This window comes from Anguilla anguilla, chromosome 18 (assembly GCF_013347855.1).
Source record: "Anguilla anguilla isolate fAngAng1 chromosome 18, fAngAng1.pri, whole genome shotgun sequence".
In the NCBI taxonomy this organism is placed as follows: domain Eukaryota; kingdom Metazoa; phylum Chordata; class Actinopteri; order Anguilliformes; family Anguillidae; genus Anguilla; species Anguilla anguilla.
The window spans coordinates 22,538,330-22,555,929 of record NC_049218.1 but is presented as its reverse complement, the minus strand read 5'-3'; the positions used below and the strand labels follow the sequence as shown (position 1 = coordinate 22,555,929).

The 17,600-nt window shown below is 41.4% G+C and overlaps 2 protein-coding genes across 3 annotated transcripts; one reads left to right on the top strand and one right to left on the bottom strand.

Moving 5' to 3' along the window:
• The first annotated feature begins 1,159 nt into the window (after positions 1 to 1,159).
• gatad1 (GATA zinc finger domain containing 1) lies at positions 1,160 to 5,055 on the top strand. Its single transcript, XM_035399618.1, has 5 exons — positions 1,160 to 1,594; positions 2,022 to 2,144; positions 2,525 to 2,584; positions 2,677 to 2,860; positions 4,431 to 5,055. Exons 1-5 carry the CDS (start codon positions 1,415 to 1,417, stop codon positions 4,619 to 4,621), a joined length of 738 nt encoding a protein of 245 aa, XP_035255509.1. The 5' UTR covers positions 1,160 to 1,414; the 3' UTR covers positions 4,622 to 5,055.
• A 2,047-nt stretch (positions 5,056 to 7,102) lies between these two features.
• Positions 7,103 to 17,600, bottom strand: slc17a5 (solute carrier family 17 member 5). Of its 2 annotated transcripts, XM_035401155.1 has the most exons (12): positions 17,356 to 17,600; positions 15,966 to 16,153; positions 14,803 to 15,036; positions 14,433 to 14,520; positions 13,714 to 13,800; positions 13,330 to 13,448; positions 11,876 to 12,037; positions 10,523 to 10,655; positions 10,171 to 10,318; positions 9,345 to 9,435; positions 8,534 to 8,671; positions 7,103 to 8,501 (listed from the first exon to the last, which is right to left on the bottom strand). In XM_035401155.1, exons 1-11 carry the CDS (start codon positions 17,438 to 17,440, stop codon positions 8,534 to 8,536), a joined length of 1,473 nt encoding a protein of 490 aa, XP_035257046.1. In that variant the 5' UTR covers positions 17,441 to 17,600; the 3' UTR covers positions 7,103 to 8,501. The 2 variants fall into 2 exon arrangements, with proteins under 2 accessions (XP_035257046.1, XP_035257045.1); XM_035401154.1 differs by having other exon boundaries at positions 7,103 to 8,671.

The following is a 17,600-nucleotide window of genomic DNA, read 5'->3' as shown; positions in this document are numbered from 1 at the left end:
ATTCTATTTGGAAATAAAGAATGAAATCTCATACTTGAAAGACCATGTTAAAAAAACAGGTTTTGCTCTGTCAAAATATATCTTGAAATAGCTTTCAAAAGAAAATATAAAAAATTTGGGACAGGATTGGGACTCCAATGAATATAAAGCTCAGATACTTGGATACCTGGGTGACCAAAATACTTGTATTTTTTTTTAATATGCAATGATCCAACCGTGAAATTTGAAAAGGACATTCTTAAATTATTACAGGCATTTAACAGATGCTCCTATCCAGACTGAAACAACTTTTTACATAGAATTTACACTGTATCCAATTATACAGCTAGATATATACTGAATCAATGCAGGTTAAGCACCTTGCTCAAGGGTACAATGGCAGTGTCCTGCTGTGACCTTTAGGTTACAAGACCAACTCCTTACCCATTATGCTACACTGCCACCTAAATCTTACTGAAAACACGATTGATCAGAATTTCAGTATTTTTCTGAAGAATATCCGAGAATTCCTGTATTGTATTGTTCACCCAAAATTCACAAATCGCTTAATAGACCCACTGTATCCGGTAATGGATCTCTCCCTGATCTCTCATAATTTTGTGATGCATATTTAAAGCCCATTGTGTGCCAATTACCCTTTTGTTCAGATATCACAGACATGATTAATTAATATGAACAGATTACAGATCTTGCTAAGAATGACATCTTGATTTTAATGGATATACATTGTTGTGAAAAAATTTTGCCCCTTCCTGATTTCCTCTATTATTCAGATCCTTAGACAAAATGTAATATTAGACAAAAGGAAACTGTGTAACTATAAAACTATTTTTAAAATAATCAAATTTAAACTCATCACACAAATATATCCAAGTAAGGCAAGAAAATATGACGTGAGCTGAAATAATAATTTAAAAATTCATCTTTGTCTGTGTGATTATAAAAAACAATTTCACCTCAGGAAAAATAAATGATTTTTATTTTCAATGTAATGCAGAGGTCAGTATATGAGTGGAAATATTTTTATGTTGCTGTCAAAAATGAATGGAGCCCAATGGGGAAACTGGATTTTTGAACGAAAATCGTAGGTCTCAGCAGGGGGCGACATTACCTCACATTCTGAGGTTGAGAACCAAAAGATGATCCCTTGAACTTTGCCACCGTCGTATTACTTCCGGGTCCTTTGCAGTTCCTATGGACGCTCTCTGTGGTTGGCAGCATACACAGTTCTCCCTCTAGAAGCAAATTGCACCCAGTCAATCGACTTATGTTTGCAATTATTTAAAATTCAAGCCGTGAGCAATTTATCCGTCCTTGGTTTGCGTTTTGACTGTGACAGGTAAACGCTAAACTTACTGTCAGTCTTCTAGTGAACGAGCGCTAGCTGACGTTTGATTCGAAGTCTGAAGTCAATATGCCGCTGGGTTTAAAGCCATGTTGTGCAGTTTGCAAGACGAACTCATCTTCTATGTGGAAGAAAGGAAATCATGGAGAGATACTGTGCAATAACTGCACCGGGAAGCACAGCGCCATTGGAACAGCCGGACCTTCGGCCTCCTCCAGCACACAACAAAATAATGGCGGCGTAAAGCAGGTAAACAGTCATCTCTCTGGGATACCTCAATGTTTCTTTGAAAAGCGGTGCAGTTGCATTATATGAAAACAAATGCTATATGGGTTTGTAGTTTGCTATCAAGATATCAGCGTGGGTACGTTTGTTTACTTCCGCAAGAATAATTCTCAGTTGCATAACTAACGTTAGCCAACCAGGAGCAAAAGTAACGTAGCTGGCTAGACGTTGTGGGCTCGTAGTTAACACAGTTCAGCTACTGGTGATGTATCTTATTTAAAGGTTTAGTTTTTTTGAAATATCAAAGTGTTTTATAACAGGTCTTTCTCGTAAAAATAAATATATGTGAAGGTAACTTAGCTTACTAGTTGGTCAGCTACTTATCTAAAGGTCCTTCAGCAAATTAATACGTCTATGTAACGTTAACGCTGAATATTTTAACGTTGTTTAGTCTAAACAGGAAATCCATCGTAGATCAGCACGATTGAGAAGCACGAAGTACAAGGCACCCGCATCAGAGAAAAAGGTGTCCACTAAAGGAAAGGGGAGAAGGCACATCTTCAAGCTGAAAAATGTAAGTAACGAATGCATCAACGAATTGCATTAGCAAAGTGGATTTTGCAAACCATTATTGTTCAATACGGGAGGATACAGGGTTGGCAGGTTTGCGATCTAGGTATGCCTTGGAGTGTGGTATGCTTCTTGTGTGTACTTGTTTTTTTGCAGTTTCCCACATGAAATTGTAGTTTTAAAAGCTGTACTTGAATTTCACTTGAAAAAAATTAACCTGAAAACCTTTGCCATTAAGTATGAATGTCCTAAAATGTGTATGCAGGAAGTAAGTTGCTGTCAATTCAGATGGTAATTAACTCATAAGATAATGGTAAGCAATAACAAGGGCTCTTTTGTGCATGCAGGCTAGTTGTTGCAACTAATTATTTTTTTCTCTCTTAGCCAATCAAAGCTCCAGAGTCGGTATCTACAATCATCACATCAGAGTCTGTTTTTTACAAGGTATGCTATATCTTCAATATGGACTATTAAAGACATTATGCATTGTATTCATGGTATATACTAACAGACATGGCTATTTTTCTTTTGTGCAGGGAGTGTATTTCCAAATAGGCGATGTCATCAAAGTAACAGACGAGGATGATGGGAAGCCGTACTATGCCCAGATTCGGGGCTTTGTGCAAGACCAGTATTGCGAGAAGAGTGCAGCTTTGACCTGGTTAATACCAACACAGGCCAGTCCCAAAGACCAGTTTGATCCCAGCACGTACATCATAGGTGAGTGACTTGGCAGGATACTTTCATTCTAAATAAAATAGCACAGATAAGTGTTTGTTCTTTTATTTTATCACTTAAATGCCAGAGAAATTATGAAATATAAAATGCTTAGTCATTAGCCGCGTTTCCACCGCAGGAACTATACCCCGGAACTAGGAACCTTTTGAGGAACTCGGTGCGTTTCCACCGCAGGAACTAGGGTCTAAATTTAGTTCTGGGGGCTTTGTTTTACCCCCAAAACGTTCCTGCTCGGGGGGTAGTACTTTCCGAAAGTACAGGAACCTTTTGGGTGGAGCTTGCAGCGCTGAACATTTCTGATTGGTCGAGTACTCGCAGCATTTGTGTTGTATTTATTTTCCGCCATTACCCGCCATGTTTGAAAATATGCAGCGGCAAACCAATTTATTTTTATAATAACTTCAAATCAAACTTGTACGTTATGCGGCGCAGTAGCCTAGTTTTGGTTATAGCCTGTCAACGTCTTGGAATTATAACGTGTGCTCTTCTGTTCTTTTCTTGCTTTAGTATGCGTTTTATAAAATGCTAAGCATTCGTGCTGGGACAGCATATTACGTAGGCTACCAAAACATTCAAACGGATTAATTCGGTTGCTGAATATTTTCTTCCGGATTTTCTTTGTTAGCCCGTTGTAATTGACTCAAAACGTTTGATACAGTTATGTGAGGTATGCGGTAGTTCTGCATAATTAACATTGATGATACAGTACAAGCAAACTGGAAATCACCATCCGCACTTTTTATCCGCGTAAACTAACAGGTTAATTCTAGTAATCTTCCCTTTAGCTTTTTCAGACTGCCGTAATTTTACTGACATTTTTCAATTCCACGAAAAGACCAGGAAGACTATGGACTAATTTATGGTGCATGGTTCGCATCTGGAGGGCACACTTCGCTGCTCGGCTAGCAGTAACTTCGAAGGAAAGCAAACGGTGGCTGTACCACTACTATTTACATTTTCACGCAAGTCCGAGTTTTCGTTCTATTCTTGTCATTTTGCCATTAGCCTATATGGAATTGACGACGAGAAAGTAATCAAACAGCAAATTGTTTACAACGTGTGCATGTTTTCTGCTGTTGTTGCCAGTTATACATATACATGTGAATGCATTCTGTCGCTTCGGATGTCAAGACATGAAAGCGAATGTTCGCATAAAAACACAATGAATTTGAGAGGATAGCCTATATGAAAATCAATAAATACAAAAGTAACCATATATAATCATTGTTGGTAACCCGTTGTATAAGTGGAATAAACCCCTCCGGGCTGTCCCGGTTATTAGAAAATAATGTAGGCTACTTCGGTGGTAGTATGGGGTTACGGAAGAAATCATATGACAGACGGACCGACGACAACGTTGCTTTTTCATACGTCAGTGGGCTAATTTGCCTAATCTTCGCGGTACTTTAGACCCCGGTGGAAACGCAGACAACCATTGGCTGAAGGAACCTTTTAGTTCCTGGTAAAGTAGTTCCTGGGACTGAAAGTTCCGGGTAATTTCGGTGGAAACGCGGCTATTATTATGTGTTCTTCTCTCATTGTTTTGTTTTAGGCCCAGAAGAGGATCTTCCAAGAAAAATGGAGTACCTTGAGTTTGTTTGCCATGCTCCTTCTGAGTATTTCAAGTCAAGAAGCTGTCCCTTCCCCACTATTCCTGTTGGTCCGGAGAAAGGCTTTATCTGGATGCATATCGGACCCACACCAGCAACTACGATTAAAGAATCAGCTGCCAGTACTAATTAAGACTGGTTTAATATTCATGTCACAGACTCGGGCTGAACATTTTACTTGTGGAAAGTCTGTTAAACTTTCAAAAAGGGAAGTTTGTGTGTGATGGTCCTTGTTGTCCCATGTCTCCTAAATATCATGATCTCAAGTTCTGCAGGACTGCGGATCTCCAAGCTCCACACAACTTTTGAGCTGTGATTTGTTGGACCTGAAGGAATTGTTGTTGGACTCAAAGAGTCACCACCACCCAGTGTTTAGTTTGCACAGAAGAGGACCTTTTACTAATATGAGGCCATATCTCCAGCATCTGTACAGAGGGCAGAAGGGTTTAATGCAATTATGTCTAATGTGAATTGGTTGGTTGGGCTGCGAGATGTATCTTTTTTATTGTTAATGTAAATATGAATTTCATAATAAACACATCACAAAGGCCTGTGATTTAAAAATGATGAATATTGTGTATGGGAAGTGAAGATTAAGTAAAATATGTTTATTTACTAAACTTTTTTTTTTTTTAAAGCCAACACCCTTGTTCGCTGTTCAGCACTGAATACCAAACACAAGTGCAGCAACAGTTAAAACACTTCACTTATCTAACATGTAAAATATATTTGAGTTAATTTGGTAATTGTCAAAGATATCAATTAAATTATCTAATTTGTTGATAACCTATTGGATCAACCATGAAAATGTACAACTCACAGCCAGATTAAAATTACGGAATGTATCGTCTAATCTAAAATTAATCTTTAGATTAGATTACAAGTCTAATCTAAAGGCAAGGTTCAGATATTGTGGGAATGTTTGTGAGCTACTATGTGGTATGGCCTGCCCAGATAATCCAAGCAATTCTTTAAGGTAAAGAGTCTGATGAGTATGAGCAATGCCAGCATGGGGTTTTCCAGGCCAGCCCTGTTGATATGTACACACACAACCGCACACACACACACACACACTCACGCATGCACACCCACATATTCACACCTCAAATGGCTACTCTCCTCCCCCCCCAGTTTCTGCTCTCTGTGGCTTCTCTTGAGCCCTTTGGAGGTGTGATCACCTGAGTGGGAGGAGCAGAGAGTAGGCTAGGATACAAGCCACGTGAAATATCCAAAACAAAATGTGACCTTTTCAGAAAGTTGAGGGGCAGAAGAATTGGTGTCGAAAAGGGGAAATGCATCTTCTGAGTGGCAGTACTTCTGATATGGGAGAAATGACCCCTCAGTTTGCACGTTCAGCAAAAAAGAAGTGAAAACAGTTAGACCTCCTCCTCTCCCTATGTTGCCAATTCTTAAACAAGAAATTGCACAAATATTTTTTTTTATTGATAGTGTTGAGCAGACAAAATTCTCCCCTTAGAATAAGTCGGCACAACAAGGTATATCCATGTAAGAGACAGGACTTTTTTCTGCAGAAAGAGCCCGGCACTTACATGCCAAACAGGTGGATAAGCCTGAGCTTTTTACAAGAAGAAGTGTTTTACTAATGACATAATTCTTTATCTGTTTGGTACATGGTTAATACATAACCATATAGTAAAATGTAACAAAGTAAATTATTGGTTATGTCTAATCACATAGCATGAATACTGAATGAGCACACAACCTCTTCGCCTTCAGCTCTACATAAACAAGCTTTAAATCAAAAATAATTGTTTATCTAAGTTGTTTTCAGAGTCCCAGGCAGAATGGCGTCATAGCTGGTTCCTTCCTGCTAGGATGGCAGGAAGGAGGATAAGGGAAAGGCCAAGCTCACCAGTTTGGACTTCTAGAAATGTGCAAGCGACAGAGAACGAAAACATGTCCATGCAATATTTCTAACTTCTTGTCCTTGGGAATTTCAGTGCCTGGTGCCTGAGGCCTGCTAGAAGGCCAAGTAATTTAGTGTTGTACATACTCATAGCTTATAATAAAGAAAACTCTCCTCTTTACAGTTGAATGAAACAATAGAAGGGAAATAAGATGACAAAGAACAGGATCACCTTTCATACCCACCCCTTCCTGTACCAGGAACCATCTACATTCATTCCATTACATCATTGTCCATTGACCTTTCTGTGCACTTAGCCCTTACCATATGACATAAATGTATATCCATGGTCAGCCCCAAAGGCTCCTGGGCACCACGGATGCACCACAGTCCCCAGACAGCCCGCCCAGTACAGGTACAAACCCCCCCAAAAAATTACATTTCCAATGTCAAACAGGAATAAAATGCTTCCTGAATCAGCAGCTTCGCCCTTTCTCAACCAATGAGAATGTAAGGGAGCAGTTTTCCTAACAATTTCACAGGTCAAACTTACAATCTGCTCTCATTGGTTCAGAACTTTTGGCATACAGTTTTGTGGGAGAGCTCTTAAATTTGAGGGTGCACATGTATTTTTGCATGAGAGCAAAGGAAATCTGCAAGCTAGCTGAAGGAATCATGCTAGTGATGTGTGATTAATTCACTGCTTGCTTTTTAGCATCTTCTACAGAAATATTAATACATGAAAAGTGATTCTAAATATTGCCATTTTATTTTTGTGGTTGAGAAATCATGTTTCATACATTTAAAAACATTTTTGATGAATGTTTCACTGAAAAACATGAAGTTTCACATTGCCAGTAACATACAGAATTTACGATGTTTATTGCTGTTGAAAGCATAACAGCCAAAACTGCACATATTGCGACATGAGGACAAACAGTAAAGGCAATTAGGTTTGCTTCCCTTCGAGGCCAGGGCTGTGGCACTGCAGCCAAGCACTGTTTATAACGTGATTAACAACCGAGCCCCTAGTTATTTTTTAAATTATTTTATTAAGGATGGGGGATATACATGGCATTAAGACAAGAGCCAGTATTGCCATCCTTGGCCTCCCATTATATGGGACTGCTGTGGGCCGATGCACTCTCCAGTGTTCTGGAGCCTCTGAGTGGAACAAGTTACCCTTAGGCATTAAATACACCCCCAATTCAGAGAGCTTTACCCAAAAAGTACGCCCAGTTGCTAGAAAAAGTGCAAGTGTAATTGGTTGGAAGCAAAAATGATTGTAATTATTTTATAAGATTGTTTTGTAGTTGTTTTTAGACTGTAAATTTGATTGTGTTTACATTGTTGCGTAACCTGCTGGTTTGTTATGTAGTCATCAGATTTTTGACTGTATTTATACGGTTGTATAGTCATCTTGCCTCCAATGCTATTGCTTACCACCAAACACCAAAATGGAAGTAAGTTTTTGACTTTATTGTGCAATTATCACTTTATTGTGATAATTCAGGCCTCTGTCTTTTATCAGTTTGTCAAACTAGCTAACTAACAAACTAACTAACTAAAGATGTATAAAATCTTGTGTGCAAAAATTATTTAAGGAAAATTGGAAAATTATTTCCCGGGTCCAAGTTCTTTAATCACAGACATGTCCCACTCTCTAGCAGGCCAGGGGAGGCCAGATTGTCCCTGCTCATGTGCAAATACACCTTTTAAAAGGTTGAAAATAGAAAATATATAAAATATATTTTCACACATTTAAACTGTGCAGAGCAGCCTGTAGTCACTGTTAATTTGGCGACATACAGAGATAAACTTGGGCAAAGCCGTACCATTACATGTAACGTAGTGTTGCATTATAGTCAGTTGTTACTTGGATATTGTCCATATGCTGGAGTCTCTGGTCTCTGCCAGTGATTAGAGTCAGCTGCAGCTGAGGCTGGTGTAGTTTGTTCCTTTGAACTGATCGGAAACGGTGGACGTTGGCTTCTCTCCTGTTCATCAGAACTTCAAGCAGCATAAGCATAACAACGAATTGTGGGCTAGTTTGCCGTTAGCCAACAGTGAAAACAGCCGAATCATTGTGTGACTTTGACAACTGACCGCAAGATTACTGACAGCTGACTACAACTGACAATGTCATGAAAATAAGCAGCACACACTGTTCCTGTGGTTTCAGCTCCGGTGGGAGGGGAGCTTGCTGGCAGCCCAGGGTTGGACCACGCCCTTCCCAAACAGGGTGTAGAAAGCGGCACCAAACACATTGATAGCAGCAGAGATATAGAACACTGTCTGCCATTCCTCTATGGTATTCTGCAATGACACAAAACATGAGCTCAGCGCACACCAGAAATAAAGACACAAAATAAATAAATAAAGATAAAATTTACGATAAACTTAATTGTGACATCAGCAGTGACGTCCAACTTCCACGAACTGATCACGCTTGGCAAGAATTTGTAGTGTGATAACAGGTCAGAGGTGGACCAATCAAAGATTTTTCTTGATTATGTTCACAATAAGGAAATATTCTAACAATACTCCTATGCAACTATTAAAAGCCAAAATTGTTTACAGTATGTCTGATGTTACCATTCATGCTGTGTATGAGCATGCAGCCAAAATAACAATAATAAAATGGCACACAAACACAAAATACAACAACGTACCCACTACCCAGGAATCTTTGTGAGTACAATAAAGGAAAAATGAGTGTTTATAAAATAATACAAATTTATGATAAACATGACTTTATCAAGGTGTTCCTTTGAGTGCAAGTCAAGTCAAAACATAGCAATACTGTGCGTAACACATCTGTGTAATATTAAGATATTAATCGCAAGTATCTTTTCATTTTATTGAGTCATTTACTGGTAATGCTGTATGTAGACAAAAACATTTAAAAAATGAAAGCTTATGTATGATGTGTAAAACTCACATATTACCATCAAACCTTTAGTGAATAGAGTATTTGAACAGTGCTTACATGTGGTGTCATAGCTCTGGCAATGACTGGTCCCACCATGCCTGGTATCGTAGCAAATGTGTTAGTGATCCCCAGCAAGATTCCTGCATACCTGAAGAAAGAAAAAGAAAAAAGAAAGATGATCAGGTTTTGTGAAACTTTATGGTTGAATAACACTTTCTGACGGGAATCATGAAACATGTAGCAACCTAAAAATATGAACAAAATGTTTTAATCTTTATTTGCCATTCTGGATAATACAATGTCATGAGTTCAATCACTGTGACAATCAAGGAAACATCCTGTTTGACTTTAATTTTTCCAAGAGATTTACTGTGATATGGCACCGGATTAATCCAACCATTTTTTTGGTTTGAGTAAATTTTAAATGCCCTTAAAGAAACTAATAGCATTTGTTTGATTCCTAGCCTCTGTCTCTGGTCCACAGTATTCTGATAACCACAATGATGCACTGGCGTTTCTGCTTGTTCCAGAGGGATGGACTGCATCATTTTCATAAAATGCCCACCATCTCAGTCCTAACCCAGGGGAACCTACTAAGCATCAGTCATTTGGCAAGAGAGGCACCAGAGTAGTGAAGTAGAGACATACTTATCTAACAAGCCTGTTGTGGCTACAATAATGCCATTGAGTTAATATGGCTATTTCCATTTTATCAAGGATGTGCGCAAACATCCTGAGTTATTTCCATTCAATGCACACAACTGCTGACCACCCACTTGTGATCTGAGCACATGCAGTGTCCAAGTTGGAAGTCTGGACCTCCCACAGAACAAGATTTGTGTAAAACCAAAGAGATAATGTCGGTTTGTGCGTGAAGCCTTACGAGGGTGCGATGTCCAGATGGTTTATGTTGAAGCCGGAGGAGGAGAAGCCCCCCAGGCCAGAGGAGATGGTGAGGAAGCCCACAGCCGCGGTGTAGTCACAGCCAGTGTGTGCGGCTGCCACCAGGAACACGGCTGGCCCCACCATCCCTGATGGCTCGAACAGAGATATACACAAATAAGATGGCTCCTCCTCAACACCACCGAGAGCAACGTAGAGCAGCGGTTAGGCAAGTGGACTTTAGTCCAGAAGATGTCCCTGATGGAACAGGAAAAGTATCCTAGAAATTCAGGGCATGGTGGCACACAGAGTCTGGTGTTGCACAGATAGAAGTCCCCACTCGTTTGCGTTACCTATGATGGTAAAAGCCTTGCGCACAGCCACAGTGGAGAAGAGGCAGGCTTCTCTCAGGTAGTCAGCCAGCTGTCCGCCTAGCAACGCCAGGACCCAGGATCCCAGGTACGGCAAGGCCGAGAGCAACCCGTTCTGAGGTTGCGGGGAGACACAAGGGGTCAGGTCTAAATTACTGCGTGCTTCAAGAAGATTATAGATCTCACAACATTCCGCTTTCAATTATGACCTCACCAATTATGACCTCACTACATAACACACAGCACAGGGTGATTGTCATAGGCCATGTGAGGTTATTGACGTTATTCATTCAGGGCCTTTGGGGTCTGAAGTACCAATCATTGGGCGACACAACTATTGCTTGAATTTGGTGACAAATTCAAACCCGTCAGTAAAATTCTACTCCAACCTATCTAGTTAAATTTCGGTTTAAAGAATCACATTTTAACATAATTAATCAAATATATTAAAATGTATTAAAATGGGGTCAAGGCAGACTTTCCATTTAAGGCTGGCAAACCAGAAGAAAGTACTATATTCCATCCATCCATTTTCTTTAACCACTTATTCCTGGTCAGAGTTGTTGGAGCCTATCCCAGCATGACAGTGGTCAAAAGGCACAAACACACCCTAGACAGGTTGCCAATCCACTGCATGGCACACACACCATTCACTCACACACTCATAACTATGGAGAATTTAGAGTCTCCAATTAGCCTACCTGCATATCTTTCGACTGTGGGGAAGAAACCAGACTACCTGGTGCAGCATGCAAACTCCACACAGAAAAGCCCTCAGGCAGAATTCAAACTCAGTACCTTCTTGTGAGGCGACAGTGCTACCCCACTGCACCACCATGCTGCTAAAGTACTATATTTACATAGTAATAACTGCAGTTTCTATGTGCCATGTATGTAAACGATTGGAGGACACATCACAGACTGCCTTAATCCTATGCCAAGCCTGCATCCGAGTCCAAGTCTTCTAATAAAGACAGAACTTCAAAACATTATCAAGAATTTAAACATATTTGTGTGATATATTATTGCTCATCAAATATTATTTGAATATATTTGTGTGTGTGTGTGACTGAGAGAGACAAAAAAACTAACCGGTAAAACCAGTTAGTGCAGGAGCGCTGGACGAAGTTCCAACACTGAGCATAGCTTTATCAGTGCCTCAGTGTTTACACTGCAAGCCGCTCTGGGGAGAAGACCGACCGCCAGAAGGATGTAGTGCTACATACAGACACACAATGAGACCTCCAGTGTGTGCGGACACACATACCCCTGCCTGAAGCAGGAGCTGGGCCCTCGGGGGTGTGTGTGACAGTTATCCACGGAGGGAGAGGCCACCTGCTGAATGCTGAAGCCCAGTACGGTGTTCATGTAGGTGGGGAGCAGAGTCAGCAGGGTGTAGAAGGTCCAGTTGTAGGAGAAATGAGCCACTATAATGGCCCACAGAGGCAGGGAACTGAAGATGGATGACCAGGGAATAGCATCCATGGACGGGGAAACCTGAGGAGGAAAACAATGATTTGATGTCAAAGCGATTTTTTTTTTACACGTCCAACATTTACAACATTAAAGAAATACGGAAATTACATTAATTTAATACAATTTAAAGGTATAAGAAAAGTATATGAAAACAGTGCACGTAACAACATGAGTGTGCTGCTTTGTTTCTTAACACACAGCTCAGTCGTACATTTTCGAATAAATCATCCAGATCGGCTGGAACAGAGTAAGCTTTGAGTTCGGTAAGCTTAACTCCAAAGTCAGCTTTGGGTAACCTTTACTCCACAGTAAGCCTTCAGTGTGAAAAAAAGAACACCTCATGCCTAGGCCCTATCCGTAATTATTAGTATGATACCTGTAAGGCCATAAATAAGCAAAGAAAGGGCATTTTTCTGTTTTAGATTAATATCTTATGTGTGATTTCATAACCGTAATCTGTGAATCTATTACTAGATAAATACATTAACCCTAATTTAATCACGATATAAATACTTTGAAGTACACTGGAATATCTTATTTGTATATACATTTCCCTATCTGATGCTCTGTTAATATTTGACTACTGTGAGGTCACTGTCACTGTCATCAGTTTTGTTGAAGGATCAACAGTTGTTTGACCATTTGTTCATATACATCTGCAACTTCTACTTTTACTTTTTTTAAGTCACGTTTCATTGCGCCAAGCTTACCTGTTTACATGGACAATACAAGTGGCTGCTATGCAAACATGAGGCAGTGCCACTGGACTACCTATCTTCCTGTTCATCCTGTGCTTACTGTCCTAATATTGACCCAGTAGTTGCTATGGCTACCATCATATAGTTTTCAGCTGAATAAAAAATATATATTTTTGGTAATTACGAATATATTTAAATCAACAGAAGTTCTGGAATAAATGTTCTTACAGCATTACAGTGGACATATGCTCATTAACCCTCTAAAAATGTATCATATTTTAAAGAATACCCCCTCAGACTCCACGCCCACCTCCAGTCAAAATGACCCCCCTTCCCCCAATGTGGAATACATGGTTACAGCCTTGCTTTATGCTGATACGCTATATAATCTAATCTAATTGGCTAGTACATTCTCATCCCTCAAATGTCACATTGTCCTTGTTTGTGAGTTATTTTTAAGCTCCTCTCAGCCTTGCATTAGAGTTTAGCATTTGCTTTTCTGTGTAGAGGATAGATTTTTCCAAGGCTCAGGGGCTCTTGTGTCAGTGCAAGGCCGCTGTGTACAGCGCTCTGTGATGTGATATGATAGGGGAGATCGGCAGCTCTGTTCGTTACCTCTTCCGTCAGTGACCTTGCGATGTAGAGCCTCTCCATCTCTGATATTCTCTTGTGCGTGTCTGGGGTGTCGCTCACCAGGGCTGTCCACAGGATGAACCACAGCACTCCAACCACTCCTGAAGGCACCAGGACGCGTCAATATTTCTTTCCAATACTTTAAAACAAACGTGCCGAGCCAGGTGGGTATGTCTTGGTATGAGTACGACTTAGGCAGCTAACCTTCAGAATCATTTGACGGTTTTGCCAGAGATACTTCAAAATACTTCTGGCAGTGGGCCAGTAAACTTCTTAATTGTAGCTGGTGGAACACCACCACTCACAGGGTTGTAATTTGGCCGGAGGTCAAAAATCACCTTTTTGAAAGTCACATGCAGAACATACCGAACACGTAGAAGACGTAGGTCCAGTCCAAGTAATAGCAGAGATAACCAGACAAGGGAAGGGCTACGACGGTGCCTAGCTGAGCACCTGTGGGGAAAATAAGCAACCATAAAAACTGAAATGGACAAATGAAAATGAATAATTAGCTGTTTTATAGTAGCTACAGCGAGACAGGTGTATTATTATTATTATTAGATTATTATTATTATTATTATTATTATATATTATTAGATTATTTACAGAGAATAATCCAAGGACTCCACTTCACCACCTACTGTACACAGCTCTGAAGCTGTACCTGTGTATTGTAGCTGTGCCAGTGGGCTGGACCTGTACCAGCGTGCTGTATCTGTGTGCTGTAGCTGTACCTGTGTGCAATAGCTGTACCAGTGGGCTGTACCTGTGAGCTGTAGCTGTAGCTGTGTGCTGTACCTGTGTTCTGTAGCCGTACCTGTGGGCTGTACCTGTACCTGTGAGCTGTAGCTGTGTGCTGTGCCTGTGAGCTGTAGCTGTAGCTATGTGCTGTACCTGTGTACTGTAGCTGTACCAGTGTGCTGTAGCTGTGCTTGTGGGCTGTAGCTGTACCTATGTACTGTACCAGTGTGCTGTACCTGTACCTGTGGGCTGTACCTGTGTGTGATAGCTGTACATGTGTGCTGTAGCTGTACCAGTGGGCTGTACCTGTGTGCTGTAGCTGTACCTGGGCGCTGTAGCTGTACCTGTATAGGAGATGGTGAGCAGCCGGCTCCTCTCCAGGGGCGGGGCCCAGGACGCCCACATGCTGTGCATGGCAGGAAACGTCACCCCCTAAGGGACAGGACAAAATCAGCCTGGGATCACTTTCTGCACAAACCAAGGGACAGCATGCAAAGGACACACACACACACACACAGGCACACACACACAAACACACACACACACGGGTTGCTCTGGGTCGTGGGTAAAAGCTCTCCTCGCACCGTGAGCCGGTGTGCGTGTGAAAGCAGACTCTCCAGCTCTGGAGGTGCGTGTGAAAGCAGACTCTCCAGCTCTGGAGGTGCGTGTGAAAGCAGACTCTCCAGGTCTGGAGGTGCGTGTGAAAGCCCGTACCTCTCCCACGCCCTCCAGCACTCTCACGGCGATCAGGTAGCCGGCGCCCAGCTCTGCCGCCAGCGGGGTCACCAGGGTGAAGATGGCGGTGCACAGGATGCCCAGTCCCAGCAGCCACTTGGCGCCGTGCTTGCGCGCCAGGTACCCGCCCGGGATCTGCATCAGGATGTACCCGTAGAAGAAGGAGCCCAGGATCCACCCCTGCATCTCAGAGTCCCAGTCGTACAGGCTGCCCTGGGGACCGCAGGATAGTAAGGACAGTAAGGACAGGCAAGGCCAGGCAAGGCAAGTTTACTTACATAGCACAGTTCATATCCAGTGACAATTCAATGTGCTTTACAAAGATCATAAAAACAGATAGCATTTTATTAAAAAAGGAGAAAAAATAAGATTAATGAGAATAAAAACACGATAAAAAACAGAAATAAAAAGAAATATCTAAAAACTTATATAATACTATTGGTCATAGTTGAGGAATGTCTCGGATCCTCTGGCAGTTTCTTCCACCACTTTGGTGCATAATAACTAAAATCAGATTCACCAAATTTTGTTTTTATTTTAGGAGCCGTTACTGAGCACCACCGGGTCTCCCTTGGGCTACAAGACTCAGCATTCAAGATTACAGCCTTACTGTCCTTCACAGAAGGACACGTGTCTCCACAGATCAGGATAAACTGCACAGAGCCCAGTATATCCACACACCAGCCACCCACAGCTGTGGCTAACAGCTGTTGAGACACGCCTCTCCTCTGATTAGCACGAGGAATATCCTGCACGGATGTGTGGACTGTAGGGTGCAAAATAGTATGGTAATGTAGTCACAGGCTTGCATGGGACGAGTGCACATGTTTCAGGGACAGCACCTGCGCTCTCAATGTGTGCATGCAGGCAAAAGAGCATGAGACATAACTCGTGCTGAAGGCGTTGAAGAATAAGCTGGAAAAGGCTACTAGGAGAGTTCTCGTTTGAATTCTCATTAGAAAAAACAATAACATTTGAGTTCCCTTGGGTTCATCTTGGCTACGTTTGACGCAAGACTTCAATCCAGGCTGTGATGTCTACGTATAAACATATTTACGTATCGTAGATTTTCCCTCTTCGCGGTGCAGAAGCGGGGGATACGACGGTGGCGTGTAAAGAGCTCGGCCGGGGAACGCGCTGACCTTGTGTTCGCGCTCCGTCAGCTCTGGGCCCGGTCTGGGGCAGTGGGAGGAGCCGGCGTTGGCGCTCTCCTTGGCGCTCACCATGTCCACCATGGCCACGCTGAGGTTGACCCTCAGGGTGTACGCCACGAAGAAGCCGTAGCTCGCCAGCAGGGCGAGACCATATCGAGACGAGCAGCAGACTGGCGCTGGGGGGACATAAGTCATAATCTGATATGGGTGCACAGGTGACAGAAGACTGAAGGGTTCTATATGCATGCAATCTACGATTATTATTATTATTATTATTATTATTATTATTATTATTATTATTATTAATAATAATAATAATAATGAATGATAACATAACACACAGGCAGCAACATGCTTACAGAGGCTCAAGAAAGAAAACTAAGAACAGAACCACATTTACTAACCACTGCAAAAACAAAAAGCATTCCTGACATTTAATTACCCACTAATTATCAGACCAAAAATACATACAACAGGTCTTCGACTAATAAATTCGTTTGGACAGTAATTGGAAGCTAGAATGTGTGATCTGTGCCTTCGCTCCTTTGAACCCTGCGGTTTACATTGATGCAGCACTGGTTATGGGTTATTATTTCACACAGTGACAAGCATACACGCTTAACTGCATTCCTCTCTACAACTGCAGTTGTTCTCACACGTGTCACTGAACAACAGTTTCATTCGTATCCAGTATTTATCGTATTTATTTATTTTTTATTTGATTATTATTTTTAATTGGCGATTTATTTTTGAATGTACAAAATAAATCATGTACATTCTGAACAGTATTTTGCAATGAATCTTTACACAAATTATTATTTATGTTAAGGTTTCTGCATTTTATCCATTCGTGCTCCGTTCACGGATTGGTCTTATGATACATTTGCATTACATGCATATCCTTACGTACACTCCACATGGTTGCAATCATTCCACACTCTCGCTCAGTATTAGAACATTCTGTTTGACAGACTAGCAAAGACATGTTCATCCGCCTAGCGTTTTAAGGAATGTACTGTGTCTCAGCTACTTTTTGCAGAGCGTGAGAGAACTTTCACCTGCTTTTTCGAGGCGTAAAAAGCGACTGACGAAATAGAATGTCAAATGATTCCCGGGCCGGAAATTCAAGAGCTTAAAACTATGACAACAACGCAGTGTTACACAGTATTTATAGTTATTAGCAATGGGCTGTCCCAAGATCGAGTGTAGACAACGACTTCGAAACACCTACTCAGGGCATGGCAAAGCAGAAATGAAACAAGGTTTCACCTCCGTAGCACAGCGATTAAAGAACATGACACCGCAGATTAGATAGGTAGACCCTGGTACGAAATTGTGCAGTTTCCAGACAAATGATAAACTATAAAAACATGCTTACCTTTTTCAACTTTATCGCCATTAACACGTTGCAACAAAGGCTTTGTAATGTCGTCAGTTTCCTTGCCCGACGGAGAATAATCCATTTCGAGGAAGAAGGCTCTGTGCGAAATCGATTTAGCACAGATCCGATTTAATCATTTCGCCCCTGGTTTACAGCAGAAACGACACTGCACTTGCATGCACTTCGCACTGAAACTGACCACTTCACTTATTTGTTGACGAGTACTCATCCGGAAAGATAAA